This window comes from Sciurus carolinensis, chromosome 3 (genome assembly GCF_902686445.1).
Source record: "Sciurus carolinensis chromosome 3, mSciCar1.2, whole genome shotgun sequence".
Taxonomy (NCBI): Eukaryota; Metazoa; Chordata; class Mammalia; order Rodentia; family Sciuridae; genus Sciurus; species Sciurus carolinensis.
In genome coordinates this window covers 169,666,556-169,688,505 of record NC_062215.1, presented here as the reverse complement: position 1 = coordinate 169,688,505, position 21,950 = coordinate 169,666,556, and the positions used below count along the sequence as shown (strand labels likewise).

General features: G+C 41.0%; 1 protein-coding gene across 11 annotated transcripts in view; it reads left to right on the top strand.

The window, feature by feature from the left end:
- Dock10 (dedicator of cytokinesis 10) overlaps positions 1–21,546 on the top strand; it is a 231,562-nt gene extending 210,016 nt beyond the window's left edge. For 4 of the 11 annotated variants that reach the window (XM_047543079.1, XM_047543078.1, XM_047543077.1 and 1 more), the window contains exons 47-58: positions 142–240; positions 2,545–2,651; positions 4,133–4,255; positions 4,387–4,500; positions 6,160–6,165; positions 11,755–11,901; positions 14,096–14,306; positions 15,516–15,706; positions 17,586–17,686; positions 17,871–18,009; positions 19,223–19,298; positions 21,168–21,546. In XM_047543079.1, coding sequence (XP_047399035.1) covers positions 142–240; positions 2,545–2,651; positions 4,133–4,255; positions 4,387–4,500; positions 6,160–6,165; positions 11,755–11,901; positions 14,096–14,306; positions 15,516–15,706; positions 17,586–17,686; positions 17,871–18,009; positions 19,223–19,298; positions 21,168–21,229 — 1,376 coding nt within the window. In that variant the 3' untranslated portion in view covers positions 21,230–21,546. The remainder of the gene's footprint in view (positions 1–141; positions 241–2,544; positions 2,652–4,132; positions 4,256–4,386; positions 4,501–6,159; positions 6,166–11,754; positions 11,902–14,095; positions 14,307–15,515; positions 15,707–17,585; positions 17,687–17,870; positions 18,010–19,222; positions 19,299–21,167) is intronic. The other 7 variants (XM_047543080.1, XM_047543076.1, XM_047543081.1 and 4 more) reach the window with 5 other exon arrangements.
- Positions 21,547–21,950: the final 404 nt, after the last annotated feature.

The window sequence follows — 21,950 nt, the reverse complement described above, 5'->3', positions numbered from 1 at the left end:
TCAGTACCACATAAAAATTTTTAAAAAATAAAGGTATCGTGTCCACCTACAACTAAAAGATATATTTTTAAAAAATAGTTTGTAGTTTCATAAGCTTGTATTAACAAAAACATGGTCTAACACCATCTTGCACTACCATAGGTTACTGGAAAATGGAAAAGATTTGCACACCATCCCTGCTCCCAGAGGATACCCACCCCTGCGATAGTAATCCATTACTAACAACTCCTGGTGGAGGAAGTGAGTGATCTAACTATGCTTATTCACCCCCATGCAGAGGAAATCAAGCTGCTGCCTCAATTTTATTTTATTGAAAACTTTTTCAATGTATTCTCAAAACAAAACATATCTCAGACCTGCAGGATTTACTCTGCAAAAATATTAAGCTACTACTGTTCAGAAATCCTATCCACAACTTAGAAGTTAGATTTCTGAAAAAAATTCTCAGCAAACAGAATTTTGAATTGAGTGTTAGCCAACATTTAGGATTATGAGTTATGGTCATATTTGGGTACCAATCTGCCTGCTGGTTGGCCATTGGAATTTTATTTAGAAATTGATAAATTCATTAATATTCAAGAGAAATCTATTTTAATTTGTAAATGTAATAAAAACTTGATTCCAAGTAAAAGACACAAAAACAGATATGTACATATACTATATATGTAGGAGTTCATAATCAGCATGTTCCAGTTCATTTTTTAAAAGCATAAACTGTCAATTTATAACATATAATTTGCAGCATGGATTTCCTTTAATTAAAGATATTCCATCTTTAATGTCTGATAAAATATAACAAAAGGTAAAGACATTACTTTTTTTAAAAAGTAGTTAGCACATTTAATCTGTATTCTCTTGGAAAAGTTTGTTCGAACCCAAAGTTTATGAACTAAAATCTATTTGATAACACTATCTTAGCTTGCAATCTTCAGTGGAAAAGCTCAATGTTACGAACACTAGAAATATATCTGAGAACGTTAATATCAAAATACCTAAACAAAATGTAAATGAACTTTAGTTGCAATATTTCAGAAATGCTTTATCCCTTAATCTTTTAAATATTTGTATATTTTCTAAAAGGTCACAGTAGATTTTGCATAAAACATATTTGAACCAAATGACCAAATGAACTGTGAGATAGTGAGGTGGCTTCTTTAAGGTCCTTGAAAAAGAGACCTGTCATCATAGCCCATATTCACCCTGAAATTCAGGCATCTTCTTGATTATTTCCATGCTTTCTATTTAGCCTCATGTACAGGCAAATTATTAAAAATAGTACATTTTTATTTAACATGCACTTCCTGCCCATCTATTTTTACATAATCAGAAACCATAAAGTTCCAGAAAAAAACGGCTTCAAATTATAACTAAAAATGAATTGGAGAAAACTGATGAAACCAGGTATCCGTTTGAGAAGTTATGGAAATTTATGTGCCTAAAACTTGGGTGCATATGTAATATGAAAACATTTTTAAATGCTCACCTCAGACCTATGGTGATATTAGAATATAATATACTCACTGGCAAAAAAGGCTAGATTTATTAGTAATCTTCAAGGAAAAGTGATCACTAGGGATGCACTGAAATGTATTCCTGTCCATCAGCTATCCGAAGCTCATGGACTTGTATGTGAAGTTTCTAATATGCCTTTAAGGTTGTGATGTTTCTGAGTCAGAGAAATAAAGTGTCCCCTCCCTACAATGTGCACACGATAAAGACACAGGGGACAACAGGCAACTGCATAAGTCACAGCTGCCTTAGGCTTATTAGTGATCATGGTCCTGCGAGAACTGTTTTGTGGTGTTTCCTTCTACCACCGTCAGTTCTCTTGTATTTTAATACATGCACAGTCATGAAAAGTAGGAAAGTCAAATTGTTAAAACCAAGGTTTGGATCATGATGATCATTACTAGCATGTTTGGGGAATGAACTTAGTTGCATGTCTTATGAGCTGATTGGTAACAATGGAATCATTTCCCAGCTATCACCCATAGCTGGGAAAGCACTTGCTCCATAGAAGGCTCTGTGCTAAGCCATGTGTGTCTTGGCCATGTCTCCGTTCGTCATCAGTGACACCTATGACTGGGTGCCTTTATCACTTCCTATTCGTGGATAAGAAAGGCAAGAGAAGCAAAGTAGCCAAACTGTAAGCATTGCAAGTGGGTTACTTTGCTTCTCTTGCCTTTCTTTGAAATCGATATTAAGGTCTCCATTTTAACAAGTGGGAACAGGCTCAGAGAAGCTAAATAAATCAGAACTGGTAGATGTAAGCAACTACATCTACCTACAAATTCTATGTTTTCTTCAAAACTCCATGCTAGTTCTTCATAGACAATGTGCCACCAGAAAATGATACAAAAATTATAAAGGAGAATCACTGGTTGACTGGCAGACAGTATTTATCAATGGTCACAATCTAACCATCTTGTCGATTATGTGAATTGTAAAATACTACCACTTGTAACATCCTGAAGAAAGCCATTGTCTTTTCCCAACAAGATTTGATTCAGATAATAATGTCTCCTTTTGCTTGTTTGTCCCAAGGCATGTTCTCAATGGGATGGCCAGCTTTTCTGAGCATTACACCAAATATTAAAGAAGAAGGGGCAATGAAAGAAGATTCAGGAATGCAAGATACTCCATACAATGAGGTTAGACTATCATGATCTAATGCATGGTAATTAAGTAAAAGTATGCTCTGAATTGAAATGTTAAGCAAATAGAGGGAAAGGAGCTTATTCAGAAGTCAGACAGCGTTGCTGTATATTTAGTATGCACTAAAAAGATTATTTACAAATGTAATTCATCAAAAGCCTCACGGGTTTCTTCAGAAAAACCTACAGATATGCAAACTGGTTATTTTTCATTAACAAATGAAATTACTAGGAATTACTTAACAATTTGGCAAAGAAAATAGAGTTCTCCCTCTCAAGTAATAAAATATTCCACATGCTAATTTTTTATCTTAATAATATATGGGTGAGAAGAAAGGATACAAAATGTAAATTTGGAGGTGGATTTTGATTAAATTTTACATGTGGTTCTATATTGATTTAGTATATATTGTAAAAAAACAGTAAATGCAAATGCATATTAAGCATTTCAAATAATGCTTCCAAACCTTTTCTTAAGACACTGTTGGAAACATTCCAACAATATTATGCATTTGTTTTAGAGCTTATGTAATTTGATTTAGTTGGACATTTATTAATTAATAACCACTACTCTATGTGAGACATTGAATTAAGGATTAAGAAATAAAGACAAATAAGGCACAATTCCTACACTTAAAGAATTTAGAATCTTGCTGAAGCATTCTTCAGGACAGGGAGTGGCCAGCCAGAAACAGATGCCCAAGAATGATAAATGTAGACATCATATCTGGTTGCGATGAAAAGAAGAACAATTTTTGACATGAAAGTGATCGGAACATGGATGAATAGGACATAAATAAAAGTTCTGGATATTTTCACATGGAATATTGACATTCAGTAGGACCCGAAGGTGTCAAATGAGAAGAAAATTCTCATAAGAGTAGCACAAAGACAGGCAAAAATGCAGAAAAGAGAAAGTATTCAGAGAACGGAGCAGAATAGTTCGGTATAGGCAAAGCGCAAAGTCAGTGTCTGCAGGTTGAGATATGAAGGGGGGCAGTGGAGCCTAAGAGTGGAGCTCCCGGAAGTCTAGGCTGGGGAGTTTGGACTGGACTCCCACAGAGGTTTATGGCGTTCCATTGCCAGATTCACCTCTTAGAAAGGAAGATTACCCCAGAGCAGCAGTTGGAGAGAGACTACACAGATTTGCTGGAAAACTACTGTAGGGATCTGGGCATGAAGGAAGAGTGGTGTGATCGAAGTCGGTGACAGGGACAACAGACAGAACTAGAAAGGACAGGAGGCATCCCATAGATTTAAATTAGCACATCAGGTGCACAAGTCAGGTGGTCACAGTGAGGGAAGGGAAGACTGCGAGATGACTCTGTGATGTTCTGCTGGGTTGTCAGCATCAATGACAGCCATCAGGAATCCCACTAGGAAAAATCTTGATAATGTAGTCATTTTGAAACCAAGAGTCAGGGATGAGCGCAACTTGAATCCCGTAAACTCTCATCCTGACTTGGGGGGAATTGCAGAACATCCTGGTGGAGCAGCTGTACATGTGTGTGGAGTTTCTCTGGAAGTCCGAGCGGTATGAACTCATTGCTGACGTCAACAAGCCCATCATTGCTGTCTTCGAGAAGCAACGAGACTTCAAGGTACGCATCTTAGAAGCTAGTGAAAACACCCTACCTGAAGTTGGTGAATGCCTTACCGTTTTCTAAAGTAAGAACGCCCCTCTTTTGATGCCAGCCTCGTCTTCATGAAACCCTTTGATTTGTGGTTTCAGAAATTGTCGGATCTGTACTATGACATTCACCGGTCATACCTAAAGGTGGCAGAGGTGGTGAACTCAGAGAAGCGGCTGTTTGGTCGCTACTACCGTGTGGCATTTTATGGGCAGGTAAGTTCACTAGAGGTGGCACGGTCTCTGAATTCTGTTGAATAGTGGGGTGTCATCTTCATAGGACCTCTGACTACATGTGCAGTGCATTGGGGGGTGGGGCGCTGGGTGTATCTGAGCGTTTCTCTGGATGGGAGCGTCTACATGCTTATCCACAGGCATGTACTAAACTGGGGGAAAAATGGACAGAGAAATCCTTAAGACTTAATACCAGTTAAGCTAAAAACAGTGATGTCCCACTTCTTGGATCTAAAGGATGCTGACTTGCCCAGCATTCTCTTCCTTCCACTTCACCCCAGAATACCTAACCACAAGTTTATGTCATAGATTAAAGTGAAATCAAATTGCAACAGGACTTAAGAAATGACCTTCAGAACATTCTAGGAAATAAAAGGCTCCCAGGGGCTCCACCCTGCCAAACCTTCGACTTCTCCATCACGTGATTTCTTCTCCCCTGCTCTCCTGTTACCAGTGTTGCCAAGCAGAACATCCTGTGGCCCTTTTGTTCTGTGTTGCAGGTCGATGTCCTTTGAAGGCTGTCTTTTCTCAATGTATTACACAAGTAATGACAAGAGGGAAAATACTCGCTAGCCATGGCATTGGCCTGAAAGTGAACGTATTACATATTAATGGTGCATACCTATCTCCTCATGGCAGGGCTTTAAGTGAGATAGACTCAGGCGCCATCCTGCTTCCTTTTGGGAAGGCTCACGACCTTCTTCTGTTTCAGCAGAGTATTTCAGACTGCTGACCTGCGGACACACGTGCCATCCCTGGCTTTCACAGTTGCAGTGACTCACACTTCGGGCTTTCCTCCCCCACACCCGCCGTGAAGGGCTTCTGCACATAATGTCTTTTTCTCTTCAGAATCCCTTAAGGGCAGGGCTGGAGCTAAATCCAGTGCGATTGTGTTAGATCATTTCCCATGGAAGTCTCCTGAAAAGCCTCTATTTTCCTCATCACCAAACTAACATCTGAGTTCATGAGAATGGATTGTCCCTACCTGGTGAGAAGTATCAATGAGTGGCCACTTAAGCAGCTCATCAGCTTCACCCTGGCTCTCTCCTTTCCCAACAGCATCAGGAGCGTGGAGACATGGAAATCTAGTGGCTGAGAACACAGTCCACAGGAAATAGCAAGATTCAGATATTTAGAGGGAGTCTTTGGAAAGAAATCTGAACTATCTGTAGTGCAATTGTCTATTGGAGGAGAGAGAAGCATGAGACTCTCAGGGAGAGGGGAGGGAAAGGTACCTAGGAAGCCATGAAGAAATTATGCAACGTGTGGCCTTGGTGAACCTTTAGCAAAAAAAATGGCGGAAAACCCTATCAGGAAGGGCAAATGGGAGTTGAGGAATTGAAGGGAAAAGACGGGGTTTCGAGGGAGATGGCCACAGGCTAACTGAGCAGTGGAGAAGTGGGACACAGGATGGGTGTTGGCCTAACCAAAGTACAACTACTGTCCTTCCTGGACATTGGCAATGAAAGAGTAGTGAACCACCTCTGAGATCCTGGTCATGAAAACCAGATTAGAATCTGATGGTTTCTCCAACAACTAAGATACAGGCTGTCCAACAGGTAGAAACAAATCGTGCTGCTTTCCAACTAGTTTTTAATGCAGATGTTTACTCTTTTCTTCTTTTGGTCTTGATTGTTCCAGGCCGTGGTAAGTTCGCCTCCTCTCTCTCCACATTTGCATGCTCTAATAATCCTCACACTTCCCTCTGTCTGGTTTTACTGAAACTTAACTTTTTTGTGCAAATTCATATCTGGCACAAAGGGTAAGATAACCCTGCTCCCATTCATTTTGGAGTCATCCCAAATTTCTTAAACTAAATTGTGTTTATTTTGGTTATCTGAATTACAAAAATGTATCCTTTCTTTTTCCATATATTCTCTATTTCCACAAAGATAGAGATTGTGTTCTAAAAGCATTACACACACACACACACACAAATATGAACCACATATTTTAAACAGATGTAGAGGAGACTTAGTATTGGAAGTGGCCTGCTTATTTCAGGCCATGAATTGCAACTAATTAAGATGAAGGTGGTTAGAATTTCAGAAACTGGAGTGATGGCTAAGGATGGGCACCTTCCCTAAAGTCCTGAAAGGACCTTTGCCTTTTTCCAAAGAGTATCTTGGACAGACGGGGCTCTCCTTGGTGGTAAGATCTGAGCATTGTCAGTGGTATCATTCCCAACACAGAAACTGAACAGGGAAATAAATCTTTACCTAATAAGTAAAGTCTCCAGAGATGTAGAGATAAGTGAGGTAAGAGACTTGAAAAACAAGCAAAGGCAGAAATAACCTTCCAGTGCCTAGAGATCTTGAGGAGAATTATCTTTGCATGATTTTGTGCCACACGAAGTCACCCATGAAGTCATTTTTCTACCTACAAAAATGACAGCTTCTCTGATTTGCCATATATTGTCCATTAAACTGAAAAAAAAGTTATTTCACTATCCACACATTGTCCCCAAACAGCTCCCTTATCTAGCACATACTTTTTTGTAATTCTTTAAATTCCTTCCAACCTCCATGCCATATGGGTATTTTCTACCTTCATTTATAAATTTGGGGCCATGAGTCCTTAACTCACCTACTAAAAGATACTTGAAATTCCCTGTACTAAATAGAGTGGGCCATGGGGAAGGACTGGGACAGCTACTTTCAAATGACCTAACTTTGTTCTTTTTTCAGATTCCTTAGTAATGCATGCTGATTGTGTGCCTGACTTGTTTTCTAAATGCTGCCAGTAATCTCAATTGTCTTTTACAAAAAATTTCATTCCAAGCTTAAAAGGCAAAGTGTTTTGTTAAATGTACAGACGTGAGTACATGCCTAACATAACTAAGCATGGCTCTCCAAGCTGAAACCCCAGCCCTCGAAATAAGGAGACCCAGTGGTGGCCGTCCTGAGAAGCAGAACTCAGAGCCTCAGTCTGCACTGCGCAGAGCGTATTCAAATGTTCATCCCAAGACACCAAATGATCAGAGTGACCTCCGGTATTCAACAGGAGCAGGAAGCTCACAGTCCTCCACACTTGATAAATAGGCACAAAATAGATTTGAACATCTTCTGAAATGTGTGCAGAATAAAGGTTCCAAAGGTCTGAGAGGAAATCTTGACTACTTGATTAGCATAATTGCTGTGGTCCGAAATAATTTCTTAACCACGATAGTATTTTATGCTCCTGTAAAACTCACCTTTTAACATCCATATGGATGTCTTACAATCACATTAAAAAGATTATGGGAATATAATATGCAATAGGCTCTTCACCCCCGAAAGGCCTTTGAGTATGTATTTTAGTGTCCCGTCTGGACGGGTGCTTTCCTTTTATCATATTGGCTATGGTATTTAATATTAATCATATCTGCAAGGAGCCAGGTGTTAGAAATCAAGTTGAAAAACTGTTCTTCCACAGCAGGGATTTTCAAAAATGCAAGTCTTGCATAGCATGAAGTTTCTGACACAGCACCTGGCATCATTGGCTATGGAAATTTTACACACAGCAGCCTACATAAAGTGTCCCCCCAAGTTCCATGAAGTAGACATTTCCAGAATAATAAAACAGCAGTGGCGATCAAACACCACTATAATCAGTGAACTTCTTAGGTCCTGGTGTTTAGCACAAAAGCAAGCAAGTAGCTACCCATTGCATAACTTAAAAGATCAGATGGCCCTGGAATTAATGAACTGGAAGACCTGGGGGAATTTTATTCTATGCACCAAAGAATTAAAATTCATGATTCTCAATCATGCCTGCTTGAGTGTAGATGCATCTCAGAATTTTAATAGAAAAAAAAATTAGGGAAGGAGCATGTATAGTGTGAAACACCCCAGCTCCACTTAGCATGTGATCTACCCTTCCAGCTCCTCGACTATATGAAGATCACTGAGCTTGACACACATGCGTGTATATGTAGTCCACACATATACACACACATAGAGTCAGACATCATAATTGAGTTCATAGGTATATGGAACCCTCTCTCTGCATCCCTATAGCTCCTCTTCTCAAAGCATTTAGCCTGTTATTCACATTTTCTGACCTTTCTTTTGTACACTAGGTTCCTCTTGGAATGCATTCTTCTGATCGTAAATTTTGGATCTGTCAATTGTAATAGCAGGGGTACTTACATATGCCATCCCAGTGATAATCCGGGGTCATTGAAAGATGCTGAAGTACCTTCAAAAACATCTGAGTCAATGATTTTCCTTGTCAGTTTGTTGAAGTACAGTATTTTTATCCTGATGTATTACCCTGAAGTTTCATTACCATGCATGCTAATGCTACTGACTCAAACTCCTTCTTTAACTCAAACGTGCTCTTTGCTAACCACAACAAATTAAGGTACTTACTGCAACATAAAATGACATTTTAAAAAATCAAACTAGGGTTGGAGTCGTGAGTCAGTTGTAGAGTGCTTGCCTGGCACGTGTGAGGCACTGGATTCAAGCCTCAGCACCAAATAAATAAATAAATAAATAGGTATTTTGTCCATCTACAACTAAAAAATATTTTTTAAAAAAATTGAACTAGCAATGGAATAGCAGAGACCACATTTCCTGGTGCTTGGTAAGGCAGTCAATTCATAACCTTGGAACCAAAGCAAAAAGGAATCTTCCCCTGGGCTGTCATCACCTGCCCATTTAGAAATTATTTATTCTATAGACAGGGCGGAAGTTGTAGCTCACTGGGCTCTGCCCTGATACTTTCCCTGGTGAAAGGTAAGCACACATCCCAAACATCACGTGGCTGCCATTTGTCTGGCTTCAAAAGCTCTTTACCCAAACCCTGGTAGACAACAGGTTAAATTCTTTATTCTGCCCCACTCCTTCTTAACCATTTTATAAAATAGTCTAATAGGTTCACATTCCTGTGTTCTTCAGGACAGTTCCAATCACTGCTTCTGTCTGATAGTCACTTACCAAAATATTGAAATGAGTATCAATAGACCTTTTGTAATAAGGGAAATTGTAGTTCCAATGCAAGAAAAGCCAAAGGTACATATTTTAAGCGCTTAATGCTGAGTGAAGCTGTTTCTCTGCATCTGTGTCAGAGCACAGATTGCTTCATGGATCTGGAATTGTTTCTTCATTGCTGTCCCTGTCCTTGTCACAGCCAACACTCACCAAAAACGGACTGTGCCAGACACCTTATTCGGGGCTTCCCAACAGAATGCTGAGTCTGCACTTTTCCTATCCTATAGACCAAGTATCTGTACTGAAAGAAAGTCACAGGTCATGATCCAGGTCACCAAGGTCATAATAACGGCCATAAATACCTACTTCCTACCACTCATTTTCTGCTAACTCCAGATTCAGAAATTTGTCAAAGGAAAAATTCACAGTGAAAATGTCTCTGTGTACTAGTTTCATGCTGTGGTGAAAAAAAAAAATCTTTTTCTAAAACTTGGAAGCATTTTCGTCTTTGAAATTGAAATTGTAAATGCTGCTTTCGCTGTGGCCCTGCAGGGATTCTGGTTGATGGCCTCAGAAGTCTTATTTCTCTGATGTGTCAGTCTGTCAATTTTAGCCACTAACCTTTGACCCGGAATCAGACAGAAGTCCACAAAGACAGCAGTGGAAAAACATAGCAGGCGGGAAGTCAGATGGGGGCAGGTCCTCATCACCCTGCAAAGCCCAGATGAATGGTAGGGAGCTGCTTTCCATGATTTCAGAAGCATCAGTGACCTTGTAGCACATGAGGATTGGATACTCATAATCTGATGTTTATTCAGTAAAGACCTCTTTACTAAAAACAGTGAGATCTTTTCTAGTTACCTCTGGAGCAAATATACCTTTGGGGGATGAATGTCCTAAGAATGATTTCATTCATCTCTTCAACAAACACAGAGTGACCCCCCTCCATTTTTAAAAGCCAGGAAGTACCCTAAACTCTGGGCATGCGTTTGTTGAACAAGACACATTTGCTGAAAGCCCAAAATCAATTAGGAAGATGGACAAGGATACAAGCAATTACCTGCTTGTCAAGGACAGTGCCGAGGAGGGACCCTGTGTCTTGACTTCTGCAAATGACAGCTGCAGCCCAGCCTCTTGTGATACAAAGTGTCCTTTTAGTGTCTATCTCATTTATATATGTGAGAATACAAGTATACAGCACCATACGAATTTAATAATGCAAATCCAGTAATTACTCTCAGATTGCCTCACATCAGCCATGAAAAAATACAGCATGGGGAGGTGTTGTTCATGTTTATTTTACATAAAATGAATACTTTTAGTCAGAAATGATTTTTTAAACATAACTACTTTTCTTTTTGAGCTCCAGTATCTACACCCAACCTCAAAAGCAGTTTCTTTGCAGGGAAATTCTGCAGTCAGAAGAAACCACATAATGTGGGCTCTTTGCTGTGAGTTTCTTCAGATATTCTGAGGCCACATGTATTCCACATAAAAAAATGTTTCTATCTCTTCAAAGAAGAGGAATCATAAATATTTCCTCACTCAGTTATCTGCAGATAATGGAATATTTCCTTCCCCCTGCTTCAAACCAAACCAAATAGTAGAGGCTAAACCCTGCTTGCTCCTATGGAATAAAAGTGATGGCCTGGTTGCTATTCTTAATCCTATAAGGTCACAACTTTTAAGAGTGGAAAAGTTATATTAGTAAAGTAAATCGAGTAGTTGCGTTACATATAGCTAGGTTGCATCAGGTCCCGTCATATAGATAGACATAAAGTTACTTTTTAGATAGCAGTAATTGGGAGCATACCACATGTTTCTGTCCCAACAGTTCAGAGTGTCATGATTCTTCAACTAAAACAATGTGGATGTATTTCAACCAATCTAGATGTTCTTCATGCCACACAGTGTTACTGTGCTAGTTTCAAAGACTTGGAGAAGACCTTATTAAAAACCATACCCAGTACTCTTAAAATAATGCCCCAAATTTTTGGTTTCTACCCCAGGCTGCCACAAGAGGGCATTCTTCCCCCAAAATATGTGCAAGCAGGTATTAACATTAATTTCTACAAATAGAAAAAATATATTTAATGAGGTTCTTTGACCTGGCTAGGGAATATTTACATTCATGTCAGTTTATAACGTGATTTTTGTCTTCATTTGGTTTTTTTCTAATTTTGAATTTGTAGGGTGTTAATCAATGGCTTGGATGGTAGCCAAAAGACTGGATATATTTTTTTAAGTAAATGACTGTTTGTTTTGCTTGTAATTTGCAACTGGAATTGCCTGATAAAATCATTGGTTCATTCTTCCATAGGGTTTTTTTGAAGAAGAAGAGGGTAAAGAGTATATTTATAAAGAGCCTAAGCTGACAGGTCTCTCTGAGATTTCCCAAAGACTACTCAAACTCTATGCAGACAAATTTGGAGCAGACAATGTGAAGATAATCCAGGATTCCAACAAGGTAGGGAAAATAAATATTTATGCAAGTTCTAAGACTCAACTTAGTTTTTTATTGTAATTTGTTTTTTAACTATATTGTTTTAATTTTCTATCTGACTCTGCAAAGTGAAGTATCAAAATTATTTGGGGTGTTTTGCTAGTGATTGGCCCATGATTCATATTCATATTCTCATTCTATCTATCTATCTATCTATCTATTTCTCTCTATCTCTATCTCTCTATCTCTTGGTCAAAAGCACCATAAAGTTTTGTCTGAGTAACTTCTGGTCATCTTCCAGGTAGCCTACTAAATCCTCTACTTCTCACATAGGTTATTTGTTCAAATAGCAAATTCAATGTTAAAGTGATTGCACCTGAAGGAGGGACTGGAGGAAACAACAGGTTGAAAATATTGATTCCATCAAAGAGACCTTCCTGGGCCATTCCGATTTTGAAAGCTGTGACAGGACTAGACTACAATTACCATTGTATTTGCCTGTGAAAATCTACTTAACCTCTTGCTTCAAAAAAAAAAAAAAAATGCCTATATCCTCTCATTAGATTATCAGAATCTTCTTCTATATTCTCATTCATCTAGCCATCCTCTAGTAATCATCTACTATGTTCCAGGGCCAAACTAGGAGCTGGGGTGTGCAGAGCCTCTTCCTCCCAGACCTCCCAGTTCCCATGGGGCCAAGAGGAAAAGGACTCATGTAAACAGTCACTAGAATGCAGTGAGGTGCCCCCAGGGAGACATGGTCCAGTAGCCACAGGGAGAACCCAGGGCAGAGGACTCTGAACTTTTGCCTGGACATTGCTTCCCAGAGGTAACCTTTGAATTGCAGGGTGAGCAGTGTTTCCTAGAAGCAGTGAAAATTTAGGAAGCTCAGCACATGCAATGAAATAAAGGAAGGAAAAGAGAATATGTGTTTAGAGAATGGCAAAGCTCTGAAAATCAAACTGGGTAAAGGAAAGCGGCAGGGAGGTTCCTGGTCTAGTCAGCAGATTCGCTGATTGACCTACTACATGATTGCAATGGTGTAGGGTTCTGTTGGGACATGGAAGAGTTTTTATTATTTTTTATTATTATTATTATTATTATTATTATTATTATTATCATTATTCTGCCTCTGCTGGCCGTTGGAGGGGTTTAGGCACAAGATCACTGCGTCTGGGTAGAAATTGTTCCAAATGTGCTCATTATTATTCTTAGCTTGAACAGTACAGTGTTCTTCCCTTTTAAGGCTAACAGAGGATTGCAGTAGTGACACTTTTGAGTGGAAGCATAGAGCTCTAGTAGGATGGAGAAAAATGCCCGCTGTGGTGTCAAAGTGACTTGGGTCTTCATTCCACCCAACCATACTCATCCACTGGTGATCGGAGACCAAGAAACTGCCCAGTCTGCACCTCCACTTTTAAACTGTAAAATGGTCACAATTCTTCCCCCTTAGAGTGTAATTATGAGTAGCATTACAAAAAAAGTTCACGAGGTTCCTCGAATCTCTGAAATTGGATACGGAGTGGATGGGTAGACCCGTGGAGAAAAATGGTAGATTTTAAATCCTTCAAGAAGTCATTAAAAAAGAGGCTGAGAATCATCCCTTCCAGCCTCAAAAGAGAGCTAAAGCAATTCTTGGGACCTCTAAACTATTCTCCTTGCTATTTGTCAAGCCCATTCACCAAAGCAACGTTAGTAAGGAAATGGAATAAAATGTCCTCTTGCAGGTAAGAGACATGAAAAATGTAAGAACTTGCAGTCATGTCACAGGTTAATCAGCTGATCCGCTAACCAGACAAGGAACCTCCCCCCACATTACAAGTCCAAAACCAATGGTCCCGCCTAGGTGCCTGGCTAAGTCACAGAGAAACAAAGAGATGCATCTCCACCTCCAGGAGACTTGCACTGCACTCACAGGTGCCTGAAGGTTTATCAAGAAGAGAAATAGAGGATTAAATAACACGCCCCGGCAGGCAGGTGAAGAGCCTTGGTTCTTAAACTGGCTCCAGTCTGCTGCTTCCACGGCAGGGTTGCTGGACCACGGCCAGCCCAGGTCCTTTTGGTCTCACCAGGTCTGAAGTGATAATTGACCATTCTCCTCCAAGGGAAGAGGGACAGCCTTCTCACGACGCCAGCTCAGGGAAAGAGCCTCCGGGCTTGCTTTCAAACGCACCTTGGGGCTCACCACTCTTTATTTGCCCCTCATGCGTTAACCCAGGTAAACCCCAAGGATTTGGACCCCAAATACGCCTACATCCAGGTGACTTATGTCACTCCGTTCTTTGAAGAAAAGGAAATAGAGGACCGGAAGACAGACTTTGAAATGCACCACAACATCAACCGCTTCGTCTTCGAGACGCCCTTTACGCTGTCGGGCAAGAAGCATGGTGGAGTGGCCGAGCAGTGCAAGCGGAGGACGGTGCTGACAAGTAAGTGCAGCTGACAAGTGCAGCAGCCCGAGCCACCGCCATGCGCATGCGCAGAGCGCCAGACGCTGCAATCCCTTCCTTAGGCTCCATCCTCGAACATAAGAGCTATTTTGGTCCTGCAGATAATCACCCAAAGTGTTCTGACTTGGGAATACTTACCAGGAAGACCAGATTCCCCCCTTAACTTTGTTAGAAGGAAGAGGCTTGAGAGGCAACCTGAGAATTGTCACTGGAGTTACTTTGCGCTGATCATTCTTCCCTCAGACCTTACAGTCTTGAGGGTCATGGTGTCAGCGTCCATGGGAAAGCCCAAGGCACTGGACTTTCCACTGCCCAGCTCCCTGCGTCTACACTCAGTTGCTTCAGGGTTAAGGACTCTCATCCTTGTGTGGTTTCAAATCACTGTGGGAATCAGAGTCTTCCTCTAAAACGTCGCAGGGCTTGATCGCCAGTCCCCTCCCAGCACTATCTAGATCTATTCTGTGATCCCCTCATTCTTTCATGTATTCAGCAGACACTTAATGAGTGCCTGCTAGGTGTTGGGTACTGTTTCCTGGCAATTGCTATCAACATGAATCTTGCCCTAAAGGTGCTCACAGTCAGGTAGGAGAAAGAACCAAGTAAAGCAAGAATTTCAGGTCCGCACGGCATGAAATAGGGATGGAAACAGCCCTAGGAGCTCCTGAAGGCAACTGAGGGAGAAGGTGAGCAAGCAGATTGGACAGGCTTTCCCAGCTGCCTTGGCAGGGGTGTGGTCCTGGGCTGTACAGTAGACATGTTACTAGCACCAGTGTCCAAACTACCAGGTGCATTCACATTAGGAAACTTGTCCAGGACTTCTGTAATTTAAAAAAAAAAAAAAAAAAAAAACTAGAAGAAAGTTGGTATATACTATGCAGTATTTATTTGAACATTCTTTGTTGTGGGCTAGTGTAGATCTTATTTGAAGTTGCAGTGAAAGCTATAATCTTTTCAGTGTTTAATACCCTAAAGATCTTACCTGTCCCCAAGCATGCATTCACATTAGTTGGTAAAGGGCAGAAGAGTATGCCTGGTGGGGCACCTGGGGCGAAAGGCATCTAGAAGAAGAACATAAACACCCACAGACAAGCAGATGGAATGAGCTATGAAACGACAAGATCCTCTAGATCTCCAGGAAACCCTGGACTCCCACTAACCCTTAAATCCCTTGGTGTGGCTTTTGTGCAGCAAGTCATTTGTTCCCCTATGTGAAGAAGAGGATCCAGGTCGTCAGCCAGTCGAGCACAGAATTGAATCCTATTGAAGTGGCAATTGATGAAATGTCCAGGAAGGTCTCCGAGCTTAACCAGCTTTGCACGATGGATGAGGTGGACATGATCAGACTGCAGCTCAAACTCCAAGGCAGTGTGAGCGTGAAGGTGAGTAGCATTGCCCAGAGCGGAGATGAACGCAGCCAGTGAAACTTGGTATAAAACACCCTGAAAATTGCTTTTACAAAAGACATAAGAGACATTTTTGCTATTTGTGATACAATCCAATATCTTTATCTGAGTCGTTAGAATTATGTCTAGTAGTAAATGCACATCAATTGTGCCAAACACCTATAGATACACCTACAAGTGGAACTGAGATCAGATTTCTTCTTCAACCCTCCCATCCTGCCTTCTCTGGATAAACTTTTTTCTGTATCTGCATCCTAATGAATGAATCAACTAATGAATAAACATGAACCTCTTTTACATATCTGTTATTAAGAGCCTTATAAAATTGTTCCCAAACAAATCCGGAAATAGAATGCTTACTCGTTCATAAAATGTGCATCAGTGCTTCTCTGGCTGTCAGGGTTGTGACAGGAGGCAGACAGAAAGCTCACCGTGGTCGATTGAGGGAAAAAGAATAAGCAAACTATCTGCAAAATGTGGGCAGCTTCCAAGAAACCAGCAAGGGCTGTGCAGGGGCTAGCGATACTCGGGGTGTTACCACCCCAAACCCAGAGCAGTGGTGGAAATGGCAAGCTCTTGAGGGTGGACAGGTGCGGCCTCTGCTAGAGGATTGCGAGAACACCTGACGCTCCATCCCAACTCGGCTCAGACCGGGGTGAGGAGAGTGAGCCCAGAGTGTAATCGGCAATCAAGGGAAGAGAATCCCTTCACACTGTGTCTTTAAAGATCAAAATGCCAACCATAGAAACGAAAGCTGTACCCCATTTGTGCACAATTAATCAAAATGCAGTCTGTAAGAATAAAAAAAAATAATTTTAAAAAATCAAAATGCCAAAATCCATAATGAACAAAGTACTAATTGTTCAAATGAAGGCGGGCAGGTAACAGAGCCCTGCTGAGCTGTCCTGGAGCCTGAGGCAAAGGAAAAAAAACAAGACGATGCTGATCCTCACCCTAAGCACACTCTCCTCCCCACCCCCACTTGTCTGGTCCCCACCTGCTAGCTCAACAAGAAAAATACCCAGAAGGCAAGGGATATCCATTGTCCTGCTGCAGATGAGGTGGCTTCCCTAGGCACATAGCTGAGTAGAGGAAGAGAGGATGGACCTGGAGAGGAAAAGGAGAACATGCCTTGCTGACTTCTGCATCTCTCTAGTGGCAACACCCAGGCTCCTGACGTCTGAGGTCCTCTCAAGTTCAGCAGTAGTGTGCTTGGGGTACCTGATCCTTCTGGAGCCCCATGCATATAGTATGCACTGAGGAATGAAGCCCTCCACTAGTGTGGCCTTGCTGCCCCGGGCTGTGCCGACAGAACCTGGCACTGTGTATTCATCCGGCGACTCTGACAGATGCTTCCTTGGACCCGTGATCTAAGAGACTGTCAAGCGGACACAGGGAAAGAGGGCTTTTTGTGGCGGGGCACCACCACAATCACTGTGCAATGGCTTTTTGGAACAGCTACGTGCCTGGTAGAAAAAAAAATTCAACTAGCTCATCAAGCATTTGATTTCAAAAATACTACATTGAAATACAGTGAATGTATTTCAGTTAATAGAAGCGATTGGTTCTCAAAGCTATTAGAACACCGATCGGACAGTGAGGACATGGCAAAATGTGAAAGAGCTGGCAAGTGAGGGAGTCTGAGAAGAGTGGTGGGAAGGACAGAGCTCAGACACACCCCTTAGTGACTTCCTGAGTGGTCAGATAGAACAGGAATTCAAATTAGTGGATCACAAGGCAGGGAGAGAGGATCAGGGTGCCACCTGAGGGGCACAAACAGTGGCCACTCCTTCCATCTGTGGAGAAGGGTCCATGGAGGAGGCGGGGTCAGCCTCAGCCAATGCTCTTTTCCTAGGTCAATGCTGGGCCAATGGCCTATGCACGAGCTTTTCTTGAAGAAACTAATGCAAAGAAATACCCTGACAACCAAGTCAAACTTTTGAAGGAAATATTCAGGTAAGATTCTCTTTGTTGGAATCGTCTCCCTTGAACTCCTTCTGACAGAGAGGCATGAATTCGCCCATCCATACCCATTCAAGGTGGCAGAGTCCATCAGCAGCCCAACTCTGAACCCAAAGTCCCTGGACTCAGGGTCGTTTCGTATGGATGGTTTTTAATCGGTTTCATGCTATCGCTAAAGGCAATTCGCAGATGCCTGTGGGCAGGCCCTCGATGTGAATGAGCGCCTCATCAAGGAGGACCAGCTGGAGTACCAGGAAGAGCTGCGGTCCCATTATAAGGACATGCTGAGAGAACTCTCCACGATCATGAATGAGCAGGTGAGTGCTCCCCGATGAATGGGCACTGTAAGCGGATAGAAAGTGTCCCCACCGGGCTGGAGAGGTTCTCTTTTCTTTTTCTGAAATCACTGTTATTTCCATCAGCATTGTGTTCTCTCCACATGCACAGCAGCTCAAAGCAGAGATTAGAGAAAGATCTATAGGGAAAGAATATGAGAACCCAGACGCTTTGCAGTTTTTAAAGATGTTTATCCAATCCATGTGAACTGTTGGTTTTCTATAATAAAGGGGTCTGATGTGATATAGAGGAGCATTGTGGGCAATTCCCATTAGAACTTGGTGCCACTCTCTGTCACCCCTGCTTGGGGACCTCACAACTGCCAGCATGTGGTCTGGAGTTCCACACTTCACCACTAGAGGTCTCTGCACCATGCCCAAAAAGAACCTCAGGACTAGCCATGACCTTTTACTTACAAGACTCCTTTGCGAGAGACTGGGCCTCCCGCAGATGTGCACAATTGGATAAAACTCAACCCTCACCCCACAACCCTTACCCACAAGTAAGTCGTCCATGATTTCAGACATTCATGCAGCATGTTCTGCAAGACTGCACAAAGTGTGGCTATTCCATAATGTGGGGTGCTAAAAACCAAGTCGTTCAAAACCAAGCACTAATTCCTTAGCCTGCTTCCAGCATCCAGCAACCCTCACACTCTACCTGGACGTGGCATTACCTGTGTTCTTTACAGAGAATGTGCAGCACAGAACTTGAACTAGTCACCCGATGATGATACCTCACACATAGTAGTCCCTCAATTAACATTAGTGATCCTTCCTTTCCATAAATGACCTAGCATTATTAACGCTACTTGCAAAACATGAAAAGGATTCAGTCTATCATGTGCCTTATATACTATTTTTCCTTCTTTCTATCTTCTCATAACCATATCTTTAACTCTGTACAATAGCTAAAGAAAGAAATGTTTGATTGACTTATGTAAAGAAAAATGAATCTCCCTGGACAGGATCCCTAACGGAAGTAGTATTGGTGTGGGCTTTTGGAGGGGTGATGGGAATTAAATTCTTGGGTGAGGCCTTGAAAGCATGGGGGAAATTATAAATCTGGGAGAGAAACAAAAAGAACAAACAAAGGCTGGAAAAGCTGGAAAAGATGAAGGAATGCTTGTCTCTGATTCTAGATCACGTCTGACTTTAAAACTGGCAAAAATGCTTTTCTCTTTTCTCCTGGCAGCTCTGTCGAGGTCCGTGTTTATACAGCTTCTGTTCCTCTGTGTCTAGTATTTCCCTCAGTACTGTGAGCAAAATTGGTATGTTTCTCTTTCCTTATGTCTCCCCTGTCCTTTGTGACCTGCTGATGTACCTATCTCCTATCCTAGCTGTGCATTTCAAACCCCCTTCCAAGTGGCTAGTGTTCTCCAAGGTTTTTATTTAATTAAAACAACTTCATTTCCATTTCAAGATCAGTCACTGTGGGGGTGGGGAGGGATTCTGGTGATAAAAACTGAAGTTAACCATTTAGTTTTTAAAAAGAAACTTCATATTCCACCAGATTCTAGAATGTGTTTCAGCCCATTTGTCTCCAAAACAAAGATGCACTACACCCCAGATGCCAAAACCAAAATCAAAGACCAGGTGACCAGGTGATTAAGGGGAGAGGAAGATAATTTCTTTTATAGGAAATCTTTGCTAAAAGAAGGAAAATTTGCCTCTGGGCTTCCTAGAAACTGACACAAAGAACCTTAGGGATTGCACAGGTCTTGCTGTTCAGTAAAAGAAATAGATCTGTCAGCAGGAAAGACAGACTTTCTCCTGGTCCTGAGCTTTGATGGGTCTTTGTCACATAAGTGGTTATATATGGGAGTGACTTCATATACCTATATGCTTGGGCACATATTCTGGAAACATGGAATATTTTCTATTTCCACAAATGGAAATAGAAAAATAGAATTATTTATGCAGTTCATTCCAAGAGTGTCCAGAAAAGCCTAAGTAAGAAGAATGTTCTGAAATCATCTAGTTAATTAAAGAACCTTCCATATAAGGGAAGAGATGGAGTAGGATAAAGAGGATGCTGGTGTGTAAAATGGAGATGCTGAGATGGAGGCATTTAAATCGATAGTGACAGGCAATAATTACTTTTATAGGCAGCCAGAATTTCACAGTGTTTTATAAACAGCCAAAAAAAAAAAAAAGTAATTCTTTTGGCTGGGGCCAAAACAACGCATGTAAGTACAGAGATGAAATATAAATATAAGATGCTCATTTGGAGTGTGTTTCAACATTCAGTGAGAATGACAGCAGAGTGAAGTTAACTGCAGTAATGAGCATCAAATATAAAGCACAGAGAAGGGAACAGACCCATTCTGTTACAGTGCCATGCGTGCAGGAGATGAAAGTGTATTGCTGAGAGAGCCCCGGATGCTCTTTGAACACATTATCAACCAAATTATTCATGCAGAGCCTTGTGTCACTGATCCTGAGAATTCATTGGTAGTATGGGAAACTCAGATGCCAAGTGCTCCCTGGGGGACCGAAGTAGCAATTCTCTCCTGGAAGAGGGGTAAAGCTGCAGATCCTGTCAAGGGTGGTCATGTGTAGAGTCATGGGAAAATCTTCATACCTAGGAATTCAAAATATTCCTTAAGTCTGTTGTGTTCAACGATACCTTTTAGAGGTGCCTGGGGTTTTTGCGGATGCTGTTATTGTTGTGTTTACATGTCATTATTTGAATAGGTCAGATTCTAAGAAAGTATCACGGAGACATATTAACATTATTTTCAAGCAAAATCAGGGCAAGTTTAATTTTTTTTTATATTTCCACTAATGCAAATATTTAAATGTGATTTCTGATCTACCCCAGCCCCTTTTGACAATATAAACTCTTAGATTAGAATGAAATTCTGGAGTTACTCAGATGCATTTGTAAGTTTCGTTCAAACATTTATTAATGTGATTCTACTTTAAATATCAACTCACTGAGTAGCTGGGAGGGAACAAATCCTTCAGATCTCCTTCAACAAATGTGTTTTTTTTTTTTTTTTTTTTTTTTTTCAAAATTGAGAGGTATACCCATGAGGAATAAAAATCACCGTTCTGAGTTTTAATTTTGTATTTGGGGACACACATGCTAACCTCTCTGTTATCCTTGTGCCGTGTTATGTCGCTGCGGTCTGAAGATTACGGGCAGGGACGACCCGGCAAAGCGCGGAGTGGAACGAGCTTGCACGCGTGTAACTAGCAAGGCGCCTTTGGCTCCGCCGCTGGTCTCCATCTCTCCGGGTGCTGAAGGCTAAGAGGAGGTCCGACGGCCTCCCGGAGGACTTTCAGAATCCGCAGCTCATCTCGGGGAAGAGAAGGATAGATTTAATTTATTTGAAGTTTTTACAGTGTTAATATTTTTGTTTACCTCGCTAGCTTGAGAATTTTGCCAGCCTCTGAATTTGCACATTTCCTATGATTTTTTTTTCCCATTGAGTGGTGTTGATCAAGCCAAGCTGAATATTTGCCATGATTCCAATGAATGTGTAGCTAAAAAGCAAACTCCGAGTTTGCTGTCGGTTAGTTTTTTTTGCTGTCGGTTACAACATGTTTAATACGTGGTCCTAGTACACATATTTTAAAGGTCAAAGTGAATGTTTTTGTAACATTTAAGCATATTTCAGATGTAAATAGAAGATTGTAAAATATATGGTTTTTACCAAATTTAAAAGAACGTTTTTAGTTATTACTTATGACAGTACTAAAATTATATGATTACCATTTCAGATACCATTATATTAAAATATTTGTGTATGTGTAAAAAAGTGTTGATAAATACTAATCTTTAAAGTTTGTGGAGTTCCTTTATTTGTAATATATGTGCTCTTAAAAACAATGGGATGTGAAATTATAGAAGTATTTTGTTGTTAATAGAAATAAAAAATACAGTTACTTTGCATTCAGTTTCCTCTTGATGGGTT